The following is a 27,365-nucleotide window of genomic DNA, read 5'->3' as shown; positions in this document are numbered from 1 at the left end:
TGCATGTCAAGAGGAATTTAGCATGTTCATGGGAAATGCGTAGGAGGTGGGCGGGGGGGTTTCAAAGTCATATTATGCCCGTGCAGTATGCAGGATTAGCAGCACCAAAGGGAGGGTGCAGGGAGTGGTGTGGTGGTAGTGGTGGTGGTAGTGGTGGTAGTGGTGGTGGTAGTGGTGGTGGTGGTGGTGGTAGTGGTGGTGGTAGTGGTAGTGGTTGTAGCGATGGTAGTGGTGGTGGTAGTAGTAGTAGTGGTGGTAGTTGTAGCGATGGTAGTGGTAGTGGTGGTAGTGGTGGTAGTGGTGGTAGTGGTAGTAGCGATAGTAGTGGTAGTAGTGGTGGTAGTGGTAGCGGTAGTAGTGGTGGTAGTGGTGGTAGTGGTAGTAGCGATGGTAGTAGCGATGGTAGTGGTGGTAGTGGTAGTAGTGGTGGTAGTGGTAGTAGTGGTAGTAGTGGTGGTAGCGGTGGTAGTGGTGGTAGCGATGGTAGTGGTGGTAGCGATGGTAGTGGTGGTAGTGGTGGTAGCGATGGTAGTGGTGGTAGTGGTGGTAGCGATGGTAGTGGTGGTAGTGGTGGTAGTGGTGGTAGCGGTGGTAGCGATGGTAGCGGTGGTAGTGGTGGTAGTGGTAGCGATGGTAGTGGTAGTAGTGGTGGTAGTGGTAGTGGTGGTAGTGGTGGTAGTGGTGGTAGTGGTGGTGGTAGTAGTGGTAGTAGTGGTAGTAGTGGTGGTGGTAGTAGTGGTAGTAGTGGTAGTAGTGGTGGTAGTGGTGGTAGTGGTGGTAGTGGTGGTAGCGGTAGTAGTGGTGGTAGCGGTGGTAGCGATGGTAGTGGTGGTAGCGATGGTAGTGGTGGTAGCGATGGTAGTGGTGGTAGCGATGGTAGTGGTGGTAGCGATGGTAGTGGTGGTAGCGATGGTAGTGGGTGGTAGCGATGGTAGCGGTGGTAGTGGTGGTAGTGGTGGTAGTGGTGGTAGTGGTAGTAGTGGTGGTAGCGGTGGTAGCGATGGTAGTGGTGGTAGTGGTGGTAGCGATGGTAGTGGTGGTAGCGATGGTAGTGGTGGTAGTGGTGGTAGTGGTGGTAGTGGTGGTAGTGGTGGTAGTGGTGGTAGTTGTGGTGGTGGTAGTGGTGGTGGTAGTGGTGGTGGTAGTGGTGGTTGTGGTGGTGGTTGTCGTTGCCTCTGAGTGAGAAGTCGCCGGTGCTGAGGTGTTGTGGTGGTGGTTGTCGTTGCCTCTGAGTGAGAAGTCGCCGGTGCTGAGGTGGAGTTCGCCCGGCTGAGGCCTGGAAAACCTGAACGACAACCACCACAACAACAATTACAACCACAACAACAATTACAACAACCACAACAACAATTACAACAACCACCACAACAACCACAACAACAATTACAACAACCACAACAACAATTACAACAACCACCACAACAACCACAACAACAATTACAACAACCACAACAACAATCTACTTAACCACAAAAACCACCACCACCGACTCCCACATGGTGAGTGAACGAGTGCGCGAGTGAGTGAGTGAGCGTGTGGGGCGAGCGAGCGTGTGGGCGAGCGAGCGTGTGGGCGAGCGAGCGTGTGGGCGAGCGAGCGTGTGGGCGAGCGAGCGAGCGTGTGGGGCGAGCGTGTGGGCGAGCGTGTGGGCGAGCGTGTGGGCGGAGCGAGCGTGTGGGCGAGCGTGTGGGCGAGCGTGTGGGCGAGCGTGTGGGCGAGCGTGTGGGCGAGCGTGTGGGCGAGCGAGTGGGCGAGCGAGTGGGCGAGCGAGTGAGGTGAGCGAATGAGCGAACGACTGAGTGAGCGAGCGTGTGGGCGAGCGTGCGGGCGAGCGTACGGGCGAGCGAGCGTGTGGGCGAGCGACCTGAGGCTCTGTACGGGTGGAGTGGGCGGCTGGGCGTGACGGTGGACGCCGCCGTAGAAGGGGGGCGGGTGCGTCCGTGGCAGCCCCTGCAGAGGCGACGGAGTGGGGGGCCCGGGCCCCCCTCCACCCAGTGGGGGGGGGCCCACGGCTCTTCCCGGCAGGCCCAGTGGGGGGCCCAGTGGGGGGCCAAGTGGGGGGCCCAGTGGGGGGCCCAGGCGGATAAAGTGGCTGGGACTCAAGCGGCCCGCCTGGGGGGGGGGGAGAGGGGAGAAGGGAGGGAGGGGGGAGAGGGGGGGGGGGGGGGGAGAGAAGAGGGAGGGGGGAGAGGGGGGGAGGGAGGGGGGAGAGGGGGGGGGGGAGAGGGGGGGAGAGAAGGGGGAGAGAAGAGAGAGGAAGGGGGGGAGAGAGAGGAGGAGAGGAGGGAGGGGGGGAGAGGGAGGAAGGAGAGAGAGAAGAGGGAGGGAGGGGGGAGAGGGGGGGAGAGGGGGGGGGGAGAGGGAGGGGGGAGAGGGAGGGGGGGAGAAGAAGAGAGAGGAAGGGAGAGAGGGGGGGGGGAGAGAGGAGAGGAGGGAGGGGGGAGAGAAGAGGGAGGGGGGAGAGGGGGGGAGAGGAAGGGGGGAGAGGGAGGGGGGAGGGGGGGAGAGAGGGAGGGGGGGGGAGAGGAGAGAGACACACACACAAAGTGAAACACTCAGCCCATGCATCTGCAGCAGAGTTAACTGCTCGATGTTCGCAAACTGGGAGAGCAAATCGTTGACGGAGGTTTTCCCGCGCGACCTAACCTGCCAGGGGTCGGATAGGGCGAATTGGGATCCAAAAGCAGATTGGGAACGACCAGTCACAGGGTTCCACAAGGTGGCCGGGGATTGGACAACCCGGCGACGAACAGGTATAAAAGCCGGAGCGCTCAGAGCTCTGGGGGGAATTCGGCGACACGAAGACCCAAGACGGCGGAAGAAGCCTAGGAGCCTGGACCAGGCCCTCCAGCCCTTGTCAGGGCTAGGGCTCACAGGGTGACCAGTGGTCGGGGGGGGGAGACATCTCCCTAGGTCCAGTCAGAGGGCATTGAAAGAGCGGGATATTAAGTGGCCTGTAGGGTGCGGGGGCTTGTACGTTCTGAGTGTAACGGGTGAGGGGACCGTATAGCCCTCGGTGCGTAGAGACTGTGTTCATGAGACGAATTAAAGTGTGTGCTACGAAAGACGTTGAAGAGTCCGTCTGTACAACACTACACGTCTGCGTGTGTGCGTCTGCGTGCGTGCGCGCGTCTGCGTGCGCGCGTCTGCGTGCGCGCGTCTGCGTGCGTCTGCGTGCGTCTGCGTGCGCCTGCGTGCGCCTGCGTGCGTCTGCGTGCGTCTGCGTGCGTGCGTCTGCGTGCGTCTGCGTGCGTCTGCGTGTGTGCGTCTGCGTGTGTGCGTCTGCGTGCCTGCGTGTCTGCCTGCCTGCGTGTCTGCCTGCCTGCGTGTCTGCCTGCCTGCGTGTCTGCCTGCGTGTCTGCCTGCGTGTCTGCCTGCGTGTCTGCGTGTCTGCCTGCGTGCGTGTCTGCCTGCGCGTCTGCCTGCGTGTCTGCCTGCCTGCGTGTCTGCCTGCGTGTCTGCCTGCCTGCGTGTCTGCCTGCCTGCGTCTGCATGCCTGCGTGCGTGTCTGCCTGCGTGTCTGCCTGCCTGCGTGTCTGCATGCCTGCGTGTCTGCCTGCCTGCGTGTCTGCATGCCTGCGTGTCTGCCTGCCTGCGTGTCTGCATGCCTGCGTGTCTGCCTGCGTGTCTGCCTGCCTGCGTGTCTGCATGCCTGCGTGTCTGCCTGCCTGCGTGTCTGCCTGCCTGCGTGTCTGCATGCCTGCGTGTCTGCATGCCTGCGTGTCTGCCTGCGTGTCTGCCTGCCTGCGTGTCTGCCTGCGTGTCTGCCTGCCTGCGTGTCTGCATGCCTGCGTGTCTGCATGCCTGCGTGTCTGCCTGCCTGCCTGCGTGTCTGCCTGCCTGCGTGTCTGCCTGCGTGTCATCGGGCAACAACAACAACCACCACCACCACCGTGGTGGTGGTGGACACCAGCAATGCCGTGGGGCCAATCCCACTGGGGTTGTGGCGTCATTCCACAAGCTCCCCCCTCACCCCCCCTCACCCCCCCTCACCCCCCCACCCCCTCCCCCCACCCCCCCCCCACCCCCCCCTCACCTGGCCAGGCCTCAGCAGGGCCACGTTTCTCTGCAGCTGGGCAAACGCCTGCGGGGAGAGTTGGCAGCCCTACACACACACACATAGTGACACACACACACACACATAGTGACACACACACACACATAGTGACACACACACACACATAGTGACACACACACACACACACATAGTGACACACACACACACACACATAGTGACACACACACACACATAGTGACACACACACACATAGTGACACACACACACACACATAGTGACACACACACACACACATAGTGACACACACACACACATAGTGACACACACACACACACACATAGTGACACACACACACACATAGTGACACACACACACACACACATAGTGACACACACACACACATAGTGACACACACACACACACATAGTGACACACACACACACACACATAGTGACACACACACACACATAGTGACACACACACACACACACATAGTGACACACACACACATAGTGACACACACACACACACACAGTGACACACACACACACACAGTGACACACACACACACAGTGACACACACACACACACACACGCACACTGACACACAGTGACACACACACACGCACACTGACACGCACACACGTTGTGACACACACAGTGACACACACACGTACACACACTGACACAGTGACACACAGTGACACACACGCCGTGACACACACGCCGTGACACAGTGACACACACAGTGACACACACCTGTGTACCAAGGCCGTGTGTGGGAGAGGCCCTGCCACCGTAGGGCATTGCAAGCCCAGGGTGCTGCTGCTGCTGCTGCCGACGGAGATGTGGAGGCATCACACGCAGAACCTGGACACACGCACACACAGAGAGGTGGGTGGGTGGCACCACCACCACCGCACTCGACCACCCACCCACCCCGCCACCCACCCAGCCCGCCACCCACCCACCCCGTCACCCACCCAGCCATCCAGCCAACCACCCACCCAGTCAGCCACCCACCCTCTCACCCACCCACCCACTCTCTCACTCACTCACTCACCCAACCACCTACCCTTCCAAACGAGAGCCCATCCACCCACCCTGTCACCCATCCACCCTGTCTCCTACCCACCCACCTACCCACCCAACCACCCACCCACCCACCCTCCCACCATTCCAAACGAGAGCCCATCCACCCACATCTCTCACCCACCCACCCACTCACCCACCCACCCTCCCACCATTCCAAACGAGAGCCCATCCACCCACATCTCTCACCCACCCACCCACTCACCCACCCACCCTCCCACCATTCCAAACGAGAGCCCATCCACCCACATCTCTCACCCACCCACCCACTCACCCACCCACCCACCCACCATTCCAAACGAGAGCCCATCCACCCACATCTCTCACCCACCCACCCACTCACCCACCCACCCACCATTCCAAACGAGAGCCCATCCACCCACATCTCTCACCCACCCACCCACCCACTCACCCACCCACCATTCCAAACGAGAGCCCATCCACCCACATCTCTCACCCACCCACCCACTCACCATTCCAAACGAGAGCCCATCCACCCACATCTCTCATCCACCCACCCACTCACCCACCCACCCACCCACCATTCCAAACGAGAGCCCATCCACCCACATCTCTCACCCATCCACCCACTCACCCACCCACCCTCCCACCATTCCAAACGAGAGCCCATCCACCCACATCTCTCACCCACCCACCCACTCACCCACCCACCCTCCCACCATTCCAAACGAGAGCCCATCCACCCACATCTCTCACCCACCCACCCACTCACCCACCCACCCACCCACCATTCCAAACGAGAGCCCATCCACCCACCCTGTCACCCATCCACCCTGTCTCCTACCCACCCAACCACCCAAACACCCACCCACTCACCCACCCACCCACCATTCCAAACGAGAGCCCATCCACCCACATCTCTCACCCACCCACCCACTCATCCACCCACCCACCATTCCAAACGAGAGCCCATCCACCCACATCTCTCACCCACCCACCCACTCACCCACCCACCCACCATTCCAAACGAGAGCCCATCCACCCACATCTCTCACCCACCCACCCACTCACCCACCCACCATTCCAAACGAGAGCCCATCCACCCACATCTCTCACCCACCCACCCACTCACCATTCCAAACGAGAGCCCATCCACCCACATCTCTCATCCACCCACCCACTCACCCACCCACCCACCCACCATTCCAAACGAGAGCCCATCCACCCACATCTCTCACCCATCCACCCTCCCACCATTCCAAACGAGAGCCCATCCACCCACATCTCTCACCCACCCACCCACTCACCCACCCACCCTCCCACCATTCCAAACGAGAGCCCATCCACCCACATCTCTCACCCACCCACCCACTCACCCACCCACCCACCCACCATTCCAAACGAGAGCCCATCCACCCACCCTGTCACCCATCCACCCTGTCTCCTACCCACCCAACCACCCAAACACCCACCCACTCACCCACCCACCCACCATTCCAAACGAGAGCCCATCCACCCACATCTCTCACCCATCCACCCACTCACCCACCCACCCACCATTCCAAACGAGAGCCCATCCACCCACATCTCTCACCCACCCACCCACTCATCCACCCACCCACCATTCCAAACGAGAGCCCATCCACCCACATCTCTCACCCACCCACCCACTCACCCACCCACCCACCATTCCAAACGAGAGCCCATCCACCCACATCTCTCACGTGATGCTGATGCTGCAGCTGCTGCATCAGCAGCTGCTGCTGCAGCAGCGACGGTGGTGGTGGGGGGGGGTACGTGGGGGGGGTCCCGAAGGCCTGGGGCTGTCTCAGTGGGGGGGCAGGAGGGCCCCCCACCAAACTCCTCTCCAGCTCCTCCACCATGAGGGGTGGAGCACCACCACCGCCACCACCACCAACGCCACCCACCGCCACCACCAACGCCACCACCACCGACGCCACATTCCATCGCATGAAACAGCGAGTGGTCCTGAGGTGGGGGGGGGGGAATTGTAGCATTAGTGGGGGGAAACAATGAACAAGTGTAGGATTAGTGGGGGGAAGTGTAGGATTAGTGGGGGGGGGGGGGGTAAGTGTAGGGTTAGTGGGGGGAACATTTGTAGGATTAGTGGGGGGAAGTGTAGGATTAGTGGGGGGGGGGGGTAAGTGTAGGATTAGTGGGGGGGTAAGTGTAGGATTAGTGGGGGGGTAAGTGTAGGTTTAGGGGGGGCACACTTGTAGGATTAGTGGGGGGGGGAAGTGTAGGGTTAGTGGTGGGGGGGGAAGTGTAGGGTTAGTGGGGGGGTAAGTGAAGGATTAGTGGGGGGGGTAAGTGTAGGGTTAGTGGGGATGATTGTAGCATTAGTGGGGGGAACAATTGTAGGATTAGTAGGGGGTTGTTATAGGATCTGGGGGAGGGGTTGTTATAGGATCAGGGGGAGGGGGTTATAGGATCGTGGGTAGGGTGTTATAGGATCGTGGTAGGGTGTTATAGGATCGGGGTAGGGGGTTATAGGATCGGGGGGTTATAGGATCAGGGGGTTATAGGATCGGGGGTAGGGGGTTATAGGATCGGGGGGTTATAGGATCAGGGGGTTATAGGATCGGGGGGAGGGGGTTATAGGATCAGGGGGTTATAGGATCGGGGGGAGGGGGTTATAGGATCGGGGGGTTATAGGATCGGGGGGGGGCAGCACTCACCACGTGTGATGGGGGCAGGCTGTGGGTCAGCTGACTCATCACGTGGGCGGGGGGGGAGCCCCAGATGCTGGGCTGCAGTGGGGGAGGGGGCTACGTCCACCACACGCAGAGACACACACACGCACACAGACACACACACACACGCAGAGACACACACACACACGCAGACACACACACAGAGACACACACACGCAGAGAGACACACACACACGCAGAGACACACGCACGCACACGCAGAGACACACACACACGCAGAGACACACACACACACACAGAGACACACACACACGCAGAGACACACAGAGATACACACACACGCAGAGACACAGAGATACACACACACGCAGAGACACACACACACACACACAGAGACACGCAGAGACACACCCAGAGAGGCACACGTACACACGCAGAGACAAAGACACACACACAGAGACAAAGACACACACACAAAGACACACAGACACACAGACACAGAGACACACACACACACACAGAGACACACACACACACACACAGAGACACACACACAGAGACACACAGAGACACGTAGAGACACGCAGAGACACACACAGAGAGACACGTACACACGCAGAGACAAAGACACACACACACACAAAGACACACAGACACAGAGACACACACAGACAGACACAGACACAGAGACACACACACACAGACACACACAGACACACACAGACAAAGCTAGTGTCACACAACAGGGCTGTATGGACACTCCCACACACCCCCCCACACAGAAAGGCAGACACAGGTGCCCCAGGTAGCATCACAGGGCTGCAGGGGCAAGTGCTGCTAGTAACGATCACAAGTGGACAAAGATCCCCCGTGTAGCCTTAACAGACTGTAGGGGCAAGTGCTGTTAGCGAGCACCTATGAAGGCCGGCACGGCACACGAGGGGGTGGGTGGCCAGCACCACCACGCCCGGCCGCCTTTGTCTCCCCAGTGCTAGCGATGTTCACTACACCACACCGCTACACCCAGGTTTACTTATTTGAGGCTGAGTCGACCTAGGGGAGGCCCAGGACCGGTTCAGATAATCGTCACTGGGTGTTGGCCGTGAGTGGGAATCGAACTCGGGTCGCCGGGTTCGTAGCGCAGCGTAGCGCTAACCACTACACCCACCGCTCCCCACACACACACACACAGACACGCACACACACGTAGAGACACACACACACACTCACACACGCACACACACGTAGAGACACACACACGTGTACACACACACACACGTAGACACGCGCACGCGTAGACAACTTCAAAAGGGTGGCGAGATATTAACCACAAATCATCCAACCACCGTGACAGCAACAACCACCACCACCACCGTGACAGCAACCACCACCACCACCGTGACAGCAACCACCACCACCACCGTGACAGCAACCACCACCACCACCACCGTGACAGCAACCACCACCACCACCACCGTGACAGCAACCACCACCACCACCACCGTGACAGCAACCACCACCACCACCACCGTGACAGCAACCACCGTGACCCAACAACTAAAACCGTGAGATGCCGCCCCGCTGTGTAGGAAGTCTGCGGCGTTCCCGCCACCATCACCAACCACAAATCTCAGGGTGAGAGACTCAGGGAGACCGGGTCTCAGGGTGAGAGACTCAGGGAGACCGGGTCTCAGGGTAGGAGAGACTCAGGGAGACCGGGTCTCAGGGTAGGAGAGATTCAGGGAGACCGGGTCTCAGGGTGAGAGACTCAGGGAGACCGGGTCTCAGGGTGAGAGACTCAGGGAGACCGGGTCTCAGGGTGAGAGACTCAGGGAGACCGGGTCTCAGGGTAGGAGAGACTCAGGGAGACCGGGTCTCAGGGTAGGAGAGACTCAGGGAGACCGGGTCTCAGGGTAGGAGAGATTCAGGGAGACCGGGTCTCAGGGTGAGAGACTCAGGGAGACCGGGTCTCAGGGTGAGAGACTCAGGGAGACCGGGTCTCAGGGTGAGAGACTCAGGGAGACCGGGTCTCAGGGTAGGAGAGACTCAGGGAGACCGGGTCTCAGGGTAGGAGAGATTCAGGGAGACCGGGTCTCAGGGTGAGAGACTCAGGGAGACCGGGTCTCAGGGTGGGAGAGATTCAGGGAGACCGGGGTCTCAGGGTGGGAGAGACTCAGGGAGACCGGGTCTCAGGGTGGGAGAGATTCAGGGAGACCGGGTCTCAGGGTGAGAGACTCAGGGAGACCGGGTCTCAGGGTGGGAGAGACTCAGGGAGACCGGGTCTCAGGGTGGGAGAGACTCAGGGAGACCGGGTCTCAGGGTGAGAGACTCAGGGAGACCGGGTCTCAGGGTGGGAGAGATTCAGGGTGGGAGACTCAGGGAGACCGGGTCTCAGGGTGGGAGAGACTCAGGGAGACCGGGTCTCAGGGTGGGAGAGACTCAGGGAGACCGTGTCTCAGGGTGGGAGAGACTCAGGGAGACCGGGTCTCAGGGTGGGAGACTCAGGGAGACCGGGTCTCAGGGTGAGAGACTCAGGGAGACCGGGTCTCAGGGTGGGAGACTCAGGGAGACCGGGTCTCAGGGTGAGAGATTCAGGGAGACCGGGTCTCAGGGTGGGAGACTCAGGGAGACCGGGTCTCAGGGTGGGAGACTCAGGGAGACCGGGTCTCAGGGTGAGAGACTCAGGGAGACCGGGTCTCAGGGTGAGAGAGACTCAGGGAGACCGGGTCTCAGGGTGGGAGACTCAGGGAGACCGGGTCTTAGGGTGGGAGAGACTCAGGGAGACCGGGTCTCAGGGTGGGAGACTCAGGGAGACCGGGTCTCAGGGTGGGAGAGACTCAGGGAGACCGTGTCTCAGGGTGGGAGACTCAGGGTGACCGTGTCTCAGGGTGGGAGACTCAGGGTGAGAGACTCAGGGAGACCGGGTCTCAGGGTGGGAGACTCAGGGAGACCGGGTCTCAGGGTGGGAGACTCAGGGTGAGAGACTCAGGGTGAGAGAGACTCAGGGAGACCGGGTCTCAGGGTGAGAGACTCAGGGTGAGAGACTCAGGGTGAGAGACTCAGGGTGAGAGAGACTCAGGGAGACCGGGTCTCAGGGTGAGAGACTCAGGGAGACCGTGTCTCAGGGTGAGAGACTCAGGGAGACCGGGTCTCAGGGTGAGAGACTCAGGGAGACCGGGTCTCAGGGTGAGAGACTCAGGGAGACCGGGTCTCAGGGTGAGAGAGACTCAGGGAGACCGGGTCTCAAGGTGAGAGAGACTCAGGGAGACCGGGTCTCAAGGTGAGAGACTCAGGGAGACCGTGTCTCAGGGTGAGAGACTCAGGGAGACCGGGTCTCAGGGTGAGAGAGACTCAGGGAGACCGGGTCTCAGGGTGAGAGACTCAGGGAGACCGGGTCTCAGGGTGAGAGAGACTCAGGGAGACCGGGTCTCAGGGTGAGAGAGACTCAGGGAGACCGGGTCTCAGGGTGAGAGAGACTCAGGGAGACCGGGTCTCAGGGTGAGAGAGACTCAGGGAGACCGGGTCTCAGGGTGAGAGAGACTCAGGGAGACCGGGTCTCAGGGTGGGAGACTCAGGGAGACCGGGTCTCAGGGTGGGAGACTCAGGGAGACCGGGTCTCAGGGTGAGAGACTCAGGGAGACCTGGTCTCAGGGTGAGAGACTCAGGGAGACCTGTTCTCAGGGTGAGAGACTCAGGGAGACCGGGTCTCAGGGTGAGAGATTCAGGGAGACCGGGTCTCAGGGTGGGAGACTCAGGGAGACCTGGTCTCAGGGTGAGAGACTCAGGGAGACCTGGTCTCAGGGTGAGAGACTCAGGGAGACCGGGTCTCAGGGTGGGAGATTCAGGGAGACCGGGTCTCAGGGTGAGAGACTCAGGGAGACCGGGTCTCAGGGTGGGAGACTCAGGGAGACCTGGTCTCAGGGTGAGAGACTCAGGGAGACCTGGTCTCAGGGTGGGAGACTCAGGGAGACCGGGTCTCAGGGTGGGAGACTCAGGGAGACCGGGTCTCAGGGTGAGAGACTCAGGGAGACCGGGTCTCAGGGTGAGAGAGACTCAGGGAGACCGGGTCTCAGGGTGAGAGACTCAGGGAGACCGGGGTCTCAGGGTGGGAGACTCAGGGAGACCGGGTCTCAGGGTGAGAGACTCAGGGAGACCGGGTCTCAGGGTGAGAGACTCAGGGAGACCGGGTCTCAGGGTGAGAGACTCAGGGAGACCGGGTCTCAGGGTGAGAGACTCAAGGAGACCGGGTCTCAGGGTGAGAGACTCAGGGAGACCGGGTCTCAGGGTGAGAGACTCAGGGAGACCGGGTCTCAGGGTGAGAGAGACTCAGGGAGACCGGGTCTCAGGGTGGGAGACTCAGGGAGACCGGGTCTCAGGGTGGGAGACTCAGGGAGACCGGGTCTCAGGGTGGGAGAGACTCAGGGAGACCGGGTCTCAGGGTGAGAGACTCAGGGAGACCGGGTCTCAGGGTGAGAGACTCAGGGAGACCGGGTCTCAGGGTGAGAGACTCAGGGAGACCGGGTCTCAGGGTGAGAGAGACTCAGGGAGACCGGGTCTCAGGGTGAGAGAGACTCAGGGAGACCGGGTCTCAGGGTGAGAGAGACTCAGGGAGACCGGGTCTCAGGGTGAGAGAGACTCAGGGAGACCGGGTCTCAGGGTGAGAGAGACTCAGGGAGACCGGGTCTCAGGGTGGGAGACTCAGGGAGACCGGGTCTCAGGGTGAGAGACTCAGGGAGACCGGGTCTCAGGGTGGGAGACTCAGGGAGACCGGGTCTCAGGGTGGGAGACTCAGGGAGACCGGGTCTCAGGGTGGGAGACTCAGGGAGACCGGGTCTCAGGGTGAGAGACTCAGGGAGACCGGGTCTCAGGGTGGGAGAGACTCAGGGAGACCGGGTCTCAGGGTGGGAGAGACTCAGGGAGACCGGGTCTCAGGGTGGGAGAGACTCAGGGAGACCGGGTCTCAGGGTGAGAGACTCAGGGAGACCGGGTCTCAGGGTGAGAGAGACTCAGGGAGACCGGGTCTCAGGGTGAGAGAGACTCAGGGAGACCGGGTCTCAGGGTGAGAGAGACTCAGGGAGACCGGGTCTCAGGGTGAGAGAGACTCAGGGAGACCGGGTCTCAGGGTGAGAGAGACTCAGGGAGACCGGGTCTCAGGGTGAGAGAGACTCAGGGAGACCGGGTCTCAGGGTGAGAGAGACTCAGGGAGACCGGGTCTCAGGGTGAGAGAGACTCAGGGAGACCGGGTCTCAGGGTGAGAGAGACTCAGGGAGACCGTGTCTCAGGGTGAGAGAGACTCAGGGAGACCGTGTCTCAGGGTGAGAGAGACTCAGGGAGACCGGGTCTCAGGGTGAGAGAGACTCCGGGAGACCGGGCCTCAGGGTGAGAGACTCAGGGAGACCGGGTCTCAGGGTGAGAGACTCAGGGAGACCGTGTCTCAGGGTGAGGGGCTCAGGGAGACCGGGTCTCAGGGTGAGAGACTCAGGGAGACCGGGTCTCAGGGTGAGAGACTCAGGGAGACCGGGTCTCAGGGTGGGAGACTCAGGGAGACCGGGTCTCAGGGTGGGAGACTCAGGGAGACCGGGTCTCAGGGTGAGAGACTCAGGGAGACCGGGTCTCAGGGTGGGAGACTCAAGGAGACCGGGTCTCAGGGCGAGGGGCTCAGGGAGACCGGGTCTCAGGGTGGGAGAGACACAGGGAGACCGGGTCTCAGGGTGGGAGACTCAGGGAGACCGGGTCTCAGGGTGAGACACTCAGGGAGACCGGGTCTCAGGGTGGGAGAGACTCAGGGAGACCGGGTCTCAGGGTGGGAGACTCAGGGAGACCGGGTCTCAGGGTGGGAGACTCAGGGAGACCGGGTCTCAGGGTGGGAGACTCAGGGAGACCGGGTCTCAGGGTGGGAGACTCAGGGAGACCGGGTCTCAGGGTGAGACACTCAGGGAGACCGGGTCTCAGGGTGGGAGAGACTCAGGGAGACCGGGTCTCAGGGTGAGAGACTCAGGGAGACCGGGTCTCAGGGTGGGAGACTCAGGGAGACCGGGTCTCAGGGTGAGAGACTCAGGGAGACCGGGTCTCAGGGTGGGAGACTGGGTCTCAGGGTGGGAGACTCAGGGAGACCGGGTCTCAGGGTGGGAGACTCAGGGAGACCGGGTCTCAGGGTGAGAGACTCAGGGAGACCGTGTCTCAGGGTGAGAGACTCAGGGAGACCGGGTCTCAGGGTGAGAGACTCAGTGAGACCGGGTCTCAGGGTGGGAGACTCAGGGAGACCGGGTCTCAGGGTGGGAGACTCAGGGAGACCGGGTCTCAGGGTGAGAGACTCAGGGAGACCTGGTCTCAGGGTGAGAGACTCAGGGAGACCTGGTCTCAGGGTGAGAGACTCAGTGAGACCGGGTCTCAGGGTGGGAGACTCAGGGAGACCGGGTCTCAGGGTGGGAGACTCAGGGAGACCGGGTCTCAGGGAGACCGGGTCTCAGGGTGAGAGACTCAGGGAGACCTGGTCTCAGGGTGAGAGACTCAGGGAGACCTGGTCTCAGGGTGGGAGACTCAGGGAGACCGGGTCTCAGGGTGAGAGAGATTCAGGGTGAGAGAGACTCAGGGAGACCTGGTCTCAAGGTGAGAGACTCAGGGAGACCGGGTCTCAGGGTGAGAGACTCAGGGAGACCGGGTCTCAGGGTGAGAGACTCAGGGAGACCGGGTCTCAGGGTGAGAGACTCAGGGAGACCGGGTCTCAGGGTGGGAGACTCAGGGAGACCGGGTCTCAGGGTGGGAGACTCAGGGAGACCGGGTCTCAGGGTGAGAGACTCAGGGAGACCGTGTCTCAGGGTGAGAGAGACTCAGGGAGACCGGGTCTCAGGGTGAGAGACTCAGGGAGACCGGGTCTCAGGGTGAGAGACTCAGGGAGACCGGGTCTCAGGGTGAGAGACTCAGGGAGACCGGGTCTCAGGGTGGGAGACTCAGGGAGACCGGGTCTCAGGGTGAGAGAGACTCAGGGAGACCGGGTCTCAGGGTGAGAGACTCAGGGAGACCGGGTCTCAGGGTGGGAGACTCAGGGAGACCGGGTCTCAGGGTGGGAGACTCAGGGAGACCGGGTCTCAGGGTGAGAGACTCAGGGAGACCGTGTCTCAGGGTGAGAGAGACTCAGGGAGACCGGGTCTCAGGGTGAGAGAGACTCAGGGAGACCTGGTCTCAGGGTGAGAGACTCAGGGAGACCTGGTCTCAGGGTGAGAGACTCAGGGAGACCTGGTCTCAGGGTGAGAGACTCAGGGAGACCGGGTCTCAGGGTGGGAGAGACTCAGGGAGACCGGGTCTCAGGGAGACCGGGGTCTCAGGGTGAGAGACTCAGGGAGACCTGGTCTCAGGGTGGGAGAGACTCAGGGAGACCGGGTCTCAGGGTGAGAGAGACTCAGGGAGACCGGGTCTCAGGGTGGGAGAGATTCAGGGAGACCGGGTCTCAGGGTGGGAGAGATTCAGGGAGACCGGGTCTCAGGGTGGGAGACTCAGGGAGACCGGGTCTCAGGGTGAGAGACTCAGGGAGACCGGGTCTCAGGGTGGGAGAGATTCAGGGAGACCGGGTCTCAGGGTGGGAGAGATTCAGGGAGACCGGGTCTCAGGGTGGGAGACTCAGGGAGACCGGGTCTCAGGGTGGGAGACTCAGGGAGACCGTGTCTCAGGGTGGGAGACTCAGGGAGACCGGGTCTCAGGGTGGGAGACTCAGGGAGACCGGGTCTCAGGGTGAGAGACTCAGGGAGACCGTGTCTCAGGGTGAGAGACTCAGGGAGACCGGGTCTCAGGGTGGGAGACTCAGGGAGACCGGGTCTCAGGGTGAGAGACTCAGGGAGACCGTGTCTCAGGGTGAGAGACTCAGGGAGACCGTGTCTCAGGGTGACCGTGTCTCAGGGTGGGAGACTCAGGGAGACCGTGTCTCAGGGTGAGAGAGACTCAGGGAGACCGGGTCTCAGGGTGAGAGAGACTCAGGGAGACCGGGTCTCAGGGTGGGAGAGATTCAGGGAGACCGGGTCTCAGGGTGGGAGACTCAGGGAGACCGGGTCTCAGGGTGAGAGAGACTCAGGGAGACCAGGTCTCAGGGTGAGAGAGACTCAGGGAGACCGGGTCTCAGGGTGAGAGACTCAGGGAGACCGGGTCTCAGGGTGGGAGACTCAGGGAGACCGGGTCTCAGGGTGAGAGACTCAGGGAGACCGGGTCTCAGGGTGGGAGACTCGGGGAGACCGGGTCTCAGGGTGGGAGACTCATGGAGACCAGGTCTCAGGGTGAGAGAGACTCAGGGAGACCGGGTCTCAGGGTGAGAGACTCAGGGAGACCGGGTTTCAGGGTGAGAGAGACTCAGGGAGACCGGGTCTCAGGGTGAGAGAGACTCAGGGAGACCGGGTCTCAGGGTGAGAGACTCAGGGAGACCGGGTCTCAGGGTGGGAGAGACTCAGGGAGACCGGGTCTCAGGGAGACGAGAGAGAGCGAGCTACACACCACAGCGCAGAGTCTTACCGTGAGCGACCTATTCATGAGTCCCCTCCAACTGCTCATGGAGCAGAGGCTATCCACAATCGCAGAGTCCTGGAACAGCCATCGTGCACCAAGGGGCACGCACGCGGATACACACACACGCACGCACGCACACACGCAGACACACACACACACGCACGCACACACGCGGACACACGCACGCACGCACAAGCACGCGGACACACACACGCACGCACGCACAAGCACGCGGACACACACACGCACGCACGCACAAGCACGCGGACACACACACGCACGCACGCACAAGCACGCGGACACACACACGCACGCACGCACAAGCACGCGGACACACACACACGCACGCACGCGCAAGCACGCGGACACACACACGCACGCACGCGCAGGCACGCGGACACACACACGCACGCACGCGCAGGCACGCGGACACACGCACGCGCAGGCACGCGGACACACACACACGCACGCGCAGGCACGCGGACACACACACACACGCGCAAGCACGCGGACACACACACACGCGCAAGCACGCGGACACACACACACGCGCAAGCACGCGGACACACACACACACGCGCAAGCACGCGGACACACACACACGCGCAAGCACGCGGACACACACACACGCGCAAGCACGCGCACACACGCGCAAGCACGCGGACACACACGCGCAAGCACGCGGACACACACACACACACACGCACAAGCACGCGGACACACACACACGCACAAGCACGCGGACACACACACACACACGCACAAGCACGCGGACACACACACACACACACGCACAAGCACGCGGACACACACACGCGCACAAGCACGCGGACACACACACGACGCACAAGCACGCGGACACACACACGCACAAGCACGCGGACACACACACACGCACAAGCACGCGGACACACACACACGCACAAGCACGCGGACACACACACACACACGCACAAGCACGCGGACACACACACACACACGCACAAGCACGCGGACACACACACACACACGCACAAGCACGCGGACACACACACACACACGCACAAGCACGCGGACACACACACACACACGCACAAGCACGCGGACACACACACACACACGCACAAGCACGCGGAACACACACACACACGCACAAGCACGCGGACACACACACACACGCACAAGCACGCGGACACACACACACACGCACAAGCACGCGCACACACACACACACGCACAAGCACGCGCACAAGCACGCGGACACACACACGCGCACAAGCACGCGGACACACACACGCGCACAAGCACGCGGACACACACACGCGCACAAGCACGCGGACACACACACACACACGCACAAGCACGCGGACACACACACACACACGCACAAGCACGCGGACACACACACACACACACGCACAAGCACGCGGACACACACACACACACGCACAAGCACGCGGACACACACACACACACGCACAAGCACGCGGACACACACACACACACGCACAAGCACGCGGACACACACACACGCACGCACGCACAAGCACGCGGACACACACACACGCACGCACGCACAAGCACGCGGACACACACACACGCACGCACGCACGCGGACACACACACACGCACGCACGCGGACACACACACGCACGCACGCACGCGGACACACACACGCACGCACGCACGCGGACACACACACGCACGCACAAGCACGCGGACACACACACGCACGCACAAGCACGCGGACACACACACGCACGCACAAGCACGCGGACACACACACACGCACGCACAAGCACGCGGACACACACACACGCACGCACAAGCACGCGGACACACACACACGCACGCACAAGCACGCGGACACACACACACGCACGCACAAGCACGCGGACACACACACACGCACGCACAAGCACGCGGACACACACACACGCACGCACAAGCACGCGGACACACACACACGCACGCACAAGCACGCGGACACACACACACACGCACGCACGCACGCACGCGGACACACACGCACGCACGCACGCACGCGGACACACACACGCACGCACGCACGCGGACACACACACGCACGCACGCACGCGGACACACACACGCACGCACGCACGCGGACACACACACGCACGCACGCGGACACACACACGCACGCACGCACGCGGACACACACACGCACGCACGCACGCGGACACACGCACGCACGCGGACACACGCACGCACGCACGCGGACACACGCACGCACGCACGCGGACACACGCACGCACGCACGCGGACACACGCACGCACGCGGACACACGCACGCACGCACGCACACACACGCACGCACGCACGCACGCGGACACACACACACGCACGCACGCACGCACGCGGACACACACACACACGCACGCACGCGGACACACACACACGCACGCGGACACACACACACGCAAGCACGCGGACACACAAGCACGCGGACACACACACGCACGCACACACAAACACGCGGACACACACACGCACGCACACACAAGCACGCGGACACACACACGCGCACACACAAGCACGCGGACACACACACGCGCACACACAAGCACGCGGACACACACACGCGCACACACAAGCACGCGGACACACACACGCGCACACACAAGCACGCGGACACACACACGCGCACACACAAGCACGCGGACACACACACGCGCACACACAAGCACGCGGACACACACACGCGCACACACAAGCACGCGGACACACACACGCGCACACACAAGCACGCGGACACACACACGCGCACACACAAGCACGCGGACACACACACGCGCGCACACACAAGCACGCGCACACACAAGCACGCGGACACACACACGCGCACACACAAGCACGCGGACACACACACGCGCACACACAAGCACGCGGACACACACAAGCACGCGGACACACACAAGCACGCGGACACACACAAGCACGCGGACACACACAAGCACGCGGACACACACACGCGCACACACAAGCACGCGGACACACACACGCGCACACACAAGCACGCGGACACACACACGCGCACACACAAGCACGCGGACACACACACGCGCACAAGCACGCGGACACACACACGCGCACAAGCACGCGGACACACACACGCGCACAAGCACGCGGACACACACACGCGCACAAGCACGCGGACACACACACAAGCACAAGCACGCGGACACACACACACGCACGCGGACACACACACGCACGCGGACACACACACGCACACACAAGCACGCGGACACACACACAAGCACGCGGACACACACACACGCACACGCACAAGCACGCGGACACACACACGCGGACACACACACACACGCACACACACGCACACACAAGCACGCTGACACACACACACGCACAAGCACGCGGACACACACACACAAGCAAGCGGACACACACACACAAGCAAGCGGACACACACACACACACACGCGGACACACACACACACACACAAGCAAGCGGACACACACATACACGCACGCGGACACACACACACACGCGGACACACACACACACGCGGACACACACACACACACGCACGCGGACACACAGACACACAGACACACACAGACACACACACACACAAGCACGCACGCACAAAGATCCCCATGTAAATCTTTCTTTGAACCTATCTACGCGACTTTACCCAAAGGCCGGCACTGCACTGCACGACACACACAACAACAACAACCGCCATTCGCCACCAAGTGGCGGTGACGTCACCACGACGCTTGTGCCAGGCCATGTGCACCTTGAGGCCACGTGAAGTGTCGAACGCCCGCTGGCGGGAGGTCACAGACCCAGCAGGTGCCATGGGTCGACTGACCGAGATGACTGGCTGATGCACCACCTGTGCCCCCTACTGTGCCAACTTGCTGTGCTTTAGCCACTCGGCGCTCCGCTCGTTGTTGTGAGCGTCGCTCCTCCGCCCTCCGTTGTCGTTGGAGGGCGACTGCCTCCAACTGTTCAGTAGCGTCCTTCACGAGCCTCCTCCACAGAGACCGATCTTGACACCGCTGGTACCAGTCATCGGCAAGTCCACTCAGCCCCACGTCCTCCTGTACCACATCACTCCATCTCTTCTCTAGCGCGTGTCACTCACTCACCCATCACTCCATCTCTTCTCTAGCTCGTGCCACCCACTCACTCACTCACCCATCACTCCATCTCTTCTCTAGCCCGTGCCTCACCCACCCACTCACTCACCCATCACTCCATCTCTTCTCTAGCCCATGCCACCCACTCACTCACCCATCACTCCATCTCTTCTCTAGCCCGTGCCTCACCCACCCACTCACCCATCACTCCATCTCTTCTCTAGCCCGTGCCGCGCCTGTTAAGCCCCCTCTACGCGGCCAAAGAAAAGCTGCTTGGGCATGCGGTGGCTGGGCATGCGGTGGCTGGGCATGCGGTGGCTGGGCATGCGGTGGCTGGGCATGCGGTGGCTGGGCACGCGGACAACGTGACCCAGCCAACGCAGAACCACAGTGGAAACACACAACACACCTCACCCAAATCTCGCCACTAACCCACACACACCTCGCCCACACACACCTCACACCACACCCACACCACTCACCCACACACCACTCACTCACACCACACACACTACACACACACCACTCACCCACACACCACACCCCACACCACACACCCCACAACATCCACCCAACCACACCCTTACACACTCACACACACACCCCTGCAGACCCCCCCCTGCAGGCCTCACCTCCGTGAGCGGCCTGCGTACCCCAGCCCGGAGCACCGCCGGGTCCCTCCACCACTCACTCACACCACTCGCACCACATACCACACTCGCATCACACACTCGCATCACACACTCGCATCACACACTCGCACCACACACACCACTCTCACCACATACCACACACCCACTCACACACCTCACTCACACCGCACCCACACACACCACTAACCCCACACCACTCACCTCACACCTCACACCCCACCACACACCCACTCACACACACACACACACCACACACACACCACACACACACCATACCACTCTCACCACACACTCACACCACTCACTCACACCACACAATCACACCCCACACGACACACCACTCTCACCACATACCACACCACACACTCACTCGCCCCTGCAGACCTCACCTCCGTGAGCGGCCTGCGTACCCCGGCCCTGATCACCGCCGGATCCTCCATGTCGTCCTCCAGCACTCTCACCACTCTCACCACACACCATACCACTCTCACCCACACCACTCATCATACCACACACTCACACCACTCTCACTCACCCACACAGACCATACACCACTCACCCACCACTCACTCACCACTCTCACCACATACCATACCACACACTCACCACTCTCACCACACCACACACCCCCACCCCACACCACAAACCCCACACCACACACCACTCACCCACCTCACACCACACACTCGCCCCTGCAGACCTCACCTCCGTGAGCGGCCTGCGTACCCCGGCCCTGATCACCGCCGGATCCTCCATGTCGTCTTCCAGCACTCTCACCACTCTCACCACACACCATACCACACACTCACACCACTCTCACCCACATACCACACACTCTCACCACTCTCACCCACATACCACACACTCTCACCACATACCATACCACACACACACCACTCACACACACCATACACCACTCACCCACTCACACACCCACTCACCCACTCACACACCCACTCACACCACACCACACACTCACACCACTCTCACCACACACCACACACTCACCCACACACACCACACACCATACACCACTCACCCACTCACACACCCACTCACACACCCACTCACACCCACACACCACTCACTCACACCACTCTCACCACACACCACACACTCACACCACTCTCACCACACACTCACACACACACACACCATACACCACTCACCCACTCACACCACACCACACACCCACTCACACCACTCTCACCACACACCACTCTCACTCACCCACACACACACACCATACACAACTCACACCACACCACACACCCACACACCACTCACTCACACCACTCACCACTCTCACCACACACTCACCACTCTCACCACATACCACACCACACACTCACTCGCCCCTGCAGACCTCACCTCCGTGAGCGGCCTGCGTACCCCGGCCCTGATCACCGCCGGATCCTCCATGTCGTCTTCCAGCACTCTCACCACTCTCACCACACACCATACCACACACTCTCACCACTCTCACCCACATACCACACACTCTCACCACATACCATACCACACACACACCACTCACACACACCATACACCACTCACCCACTCACACACCCACTCACACACCCACTCACACCACACCACACACTCACACCACTCTCACCACACACCACACACTCACCCACACACACCACACACCATACACCACTCACCCACTCACACCACACACCATACACCACTCACCCACTCACACACCCACTCACACCCACACACCACTCACTCACACCACTCTCACCACACACCACACACTCACACCACTCTCACCACACACTCACACACACACACACCATACACCACTCACCCACTCACACCACACCACACACCCACACACCACTCACTCACACCACTCACTCACACCACTCTCACTCACCCACACACACACACCATACACCACTCACCCACTCACACCACACCACACACCCACACACCACTCACTCACACCACTCTCACCACACACTCACCACTCTCACCACACACTCACCACTCTCACCACACACTCACCACTCTCACCACACACTCACCACTCTCACCACACACTCACCACTCTCACCACACACTCACTCGCCCCTGCAGACCTCACCTCCGTGAGCGGCCTGCGTACCCCGGCCCTGATCACCGCCGGATCCTCCATGTCGTCCTCCAGCACTCTCACCACTCACCATACCACTCTCACTCACACCACTCTCACCCACATACCACACTCACACCACTCTCACTCACTCACCCACTCACCCACCCACTCACCTCACCCACCTCACACCACACCACACACCACTCACCACCACTCTCACCACACACCATACCACACACTCACACCACTCTCACTCACCCACACACACCATACACCACTCACCCACTCACACACCCACTCACCTCACCCACCTCACGCCACACCACACACCCACACACCACTCACTCACACCACTCTCACCACACACTCACCACACACTCACCACACACCACTCACTCACACCACTCACCACTCTCACCACATACCACACCACACACCCACACACCACTCACTCACACCACTCACACCACTCTCACACTTGCCCCTGCAGACCTCACCTCCGTGAGCGGCCTTCGTACCCCGGCCCTGATCACCGCCGGATCCTCCATGTCGTCCTCCAGCACCAGCTTGCTGATGCTGTCCTCGAAGCCGCTCTCCGCCAGCGAGTCGTTCGCACGCTCGTCCGCCTCGCCGCCCTCACCGTCGTCCCCCTCATCCCCCTCGCACCCCACCCCCACCCCGACCCCGCCGGGCGAGGAACAGGGGGGCAGCAGCAGCAGCAGGGAGCTCTCGTGCGGCCAGGGATCGTCGCAGGGGTGGTGGTGGTGCGGGTGGTGCGGGTGGTGGTGGTGGTTGTTGTGGTTGTTGTGGTTGTTGTGGTGGTGGTGCGGCGGGGGGTTGTACAGTGTGGGGAGAGAGAGCAACGGGGAGTCCTGGGAGGGTTCCCAGTCTTCGTCTGCGGGGTGGAGAGGGGGGGTGAGTCACTGATGCCACCACCAGCAGCAGCACCACCACCATCACCACCACCACCAGCAGCAGCAGCAGCACCACCACCACCAGCAGCAGCAGCACCACCATCACCACCACCACCACCATCATCAGCACCACCACCATCAGCACCACCACCATCAGCACCACCACCATCAGCACCACCACCAGCATCACCACCCCCCCTACCCACCACCACCACCACCACCCCCCCCTACCCACCACCACCACCACCGCCGCCACCACCACCATCACCACCGTACCAGTGGCCCCGGCACCGAACGTGTCGTCGTTGTACTGGTCGATGTCTTCGTCATCATCGGCCATCGCCTGGAGACCCCCCCCCACCACCTCCTCCTCCATCGCGGGGGGCTCCATCACCTTCAAGCACACAGATAAAGATCCCCCGGGTAGCCTCTAGCAGAATGCTAGGGCAAGTGCTGTCCATCGCAGATGTACACAGATAAAGATCCCCCGTGTAGCCTTCACGGAGTGCTGGGGCAAGTGCTGTTCACCGCAGATGTACACAGACAAAGATCCCCCGTATAGCCTCTAGCAGAATGCTGGGGCAAGTGCTGTCCATCACAGATGTACACAGACAAAGATCCCCCGGATAGCCTCTAGTAGAATGCTGGGGCAAGTGCTGTTCAACACAGATGTACACAGACAAAGATGCCCCGTATAGCCTCTAGCAGAATGCTGGGGCAAGTGCTGTCCATCGCAGATGTACACAAAGATCCCCCGGATAGCCTCTAGTAGAATGCTGGGGCAAGTGCTGTTCATCGCAGATGTACACAGACAAAGATCCCCCGCATAGCCTCTAGTAGAATGCTGGGGCAAGTGCTGTTCATCGCAGATGTACACAGACAAAGATCCCCCGGATAGCCTCTAGTAGAATGCTGGGGCAAGTGCTGTTCATCGCAGATGTACACAGACAAAGATCCCCCGGATAGCCTCTAGTAGAATGCTGGGGCAAGTGCTGTCCATCGCAGATGTACACAGACAAAGATCCCCCGGATAGCCTCTAGTAGAATGCTGGGGCAAGTGCTGTTCAACACAGATGTACACAGACAAAAAGCCCCCGGGTAGCCTCTAGCAGAATGCTGGGGCAAGTGCAGTCCACCACAAGCACACAGACAAAGAGCCCCCGTATAGACTCTAACAGAATGCTGGGGCAAGTGCTGTCCACAACAAACGCACACAGACAAAGATCCCCCGTATAGCCTCTAACAGAATGCTGGGGCAAGTGCTGTTCAACACAAGCACACAGACAAAGATCCCCGTATAGCCTCTAGCAGAATGCTGGGGCAAGTGCCGTCACTCAGCACGAAGACAAAGATCCCCCGTATAGCCTTCATGGAATGTTGGGGCAAGTGCTGTTCACAACACACGCACACAGACAAAGATCCGCCGTATAGCCTCTAGCAGAATGCTGGGGCAAGTGCTGTTCAACACACGCACACAGACAAAGATCCCCGTATAGCCTCTAGCAGAATGCTGGGGCAAGTGCTGCCCACAACACACGCACACAGACAAAGATCCCCCGTATAGCCTCTAGCAGAATGCTGGGGCAAGTGCTGTAGTCAGCGAGTGGCAGCTACACAGTGTGGCACGCTCAACCGCACGCTGCAAACACCAGGTTACCGATTCGAGGCCGAGGCGACCTAGGGGAGGCCCAGGACCGGTTCAGATAAATCTGTGGCGGGTTACGGTGATGATCACCACACAGAGGGACACGTGGGGTAGACACGCACACACAGGGTAGATACCATCACCAGTGTCAGTCTAGCAGTGGAGAGACCACGGTGATGATGATGACCACACAGAGGGACACGTGGGGTAGACACACACACAGGGTAGAAACCATCACCACCAGTGTCAGTCTAGCAGTGGAGAGACCACGGTGATGATGATGATCACACAGAAGGTCACGTGGAGTAGACACGCACACAGGGTAGAGACCATCACCACTACCACAGTGTCCAGTCTAGCAGTGGAGAGACCACGGTGATGATGATGACCACACAGAGGGACACGTGGGGTAGACACACACACACAGCGTAGGCACCATCACCAGTGTCCAGTCTAGCAGTAGCGAGACCACGGTGATGATGATGACCACACAGAGGGTCACGGGGGTAGACACACACACAGGGTAGAGACCATCACCACCACCAGTGTCAGTCTAGCAGTGGAGAGACCACGGTGGTGATGATGCTAACACACAGAGGGACACGTGTAGACACACACACAGAGTAGAGACCATCACCACGACCACCACCACTACCCCAGTGTCCAGTCTAGCAGTAGAGAGACCACGGTGGTGATGATGCTAACACACAGAGGGACACGTGTAGACACACACACAGGGTATAGACCATCACCACGACCACCACCACTACCCCAGTGTCCAGTCTAGCAGTGGAGAGACCACGGTGGTGATGATGCTAACACACAGAGGGACACGTGTAGACACACACACAGGGTAGAGACCATCACTACCACTACCACAGTGTCCAGTCTAGCAGTGGATAAAGCCCTACCGAGCGAGTTTCAGTGTCGCGGCCTAGCGAGCCAAGTCCCACCACTAACAACCACCAGCAAGGCCTCAGGCTTCGCGCTGCTGCTGCTACAAGAACAACAACCTCCTCGCCCCCTCGCCAACAACAAAACGCCGCTGCGGCCACACGCGCGCAGGGAGAGAGAGAGAGAGAGAGACAAAGACGGTCCGTGACGACGGCGGTGACGGGGAAGGGAAACTCACGGGACGCTCCCGTCCGAGCGTTAACATCGCCGCTATCGAAACGCCTCCTTCGTCCTACCTAGGCGAGCACCGCCATTTTAAAGTGGGGAGGGGGGGGGGTTGCGTGGTGACGTCACCGCGTAAGCTCGCCCACCCCTCACGCACACGCTGCGTGGTGACGTCACGCACACCCTGCGTGGTGACGTCACCACGTAAGCTCACAACACCCCTCACGCACACCCTGCGTGCTGACGTCACCGCGTAAGCTCGCCCACCCCTCACGCACACGCTGCGTGGTGACGTCACGCACACCCTGCGTGGTGACGTCACCACGTAAGCTCACAACACCCCTCACGCACACCCTGCGTGCTGACGTCACCGCGTAAGCTCGCCCACCCCTCACGCACACGCTGCGTGGTGACGTCACGCACACCCTGCGTGGTGACGTCACCACGTAAGCTCACAACACCCCTCACGCACACCCTGCGTGGTGACGTCACCGCGTAAGCTCGCCCACCCCTCACGCACACGCTGCGTGCTGACGTCACCGCGTAAGCTCGCCCACCCCTCACGCACACGCTGCGTGGTGACGTCACGCACACGCTGCGTG

At 60.9% G+C, this 27,365-nt stretch overlaps 1 protein-coding gene across 1 annotated transcript; it reads right to left on the bottom strand.

Annotated features, from left to right (window-relative positions):
- Positions 1-1,173: 1,173 nt before the first annotated feature.
- Positions 1,174-26,882, bottom strand: LOC144740443 (uncharacterized; the record flags this gene model as incomplete). Its single annotated transcript, XM_078623295.1, has 10 exons — positions 26,777-26,882; positions 24,276-24,393; positions 23,583-23,980; positions 16,243-16,311; positions 7,771-7,860; positions 6,796-7,060; positions 4,778-4,888; positions 4,037-4,105; positions 1,865-2,112; positions 1,174-1,285 (listed from the first exon to the last, which is right to left on the bottom strand). Coding segments are annotated over exons 1-10 (1,507 nt in total), but the record flags the coding sequence as incomplete, so codon positions are not given.
- Between the last annotated feature and the right edge of the window lie 483 nt (positions 26,883-27,365).

The sequence above is a fragment of the Lampetra planeri genome, unplaced genomic scaffold, assembly GCF_965212315.1.
Source record: "Lampetra planeri unplaced genomic scaffold, kcLamPlan1.2.h2 scaffold_216, whole genome shotgun sequence".
NCBI classification, from domain to species: domain Eukaryota; kingdom Metazoa; phylum Chordata; class Hyperoartia; order Petromyzontiformes; family Petromyzontidae; genus Lampetra; species Lampetra planeri.
This window is presented reverse-complemented; position numbering and strand designations above follow the sequence as displayed.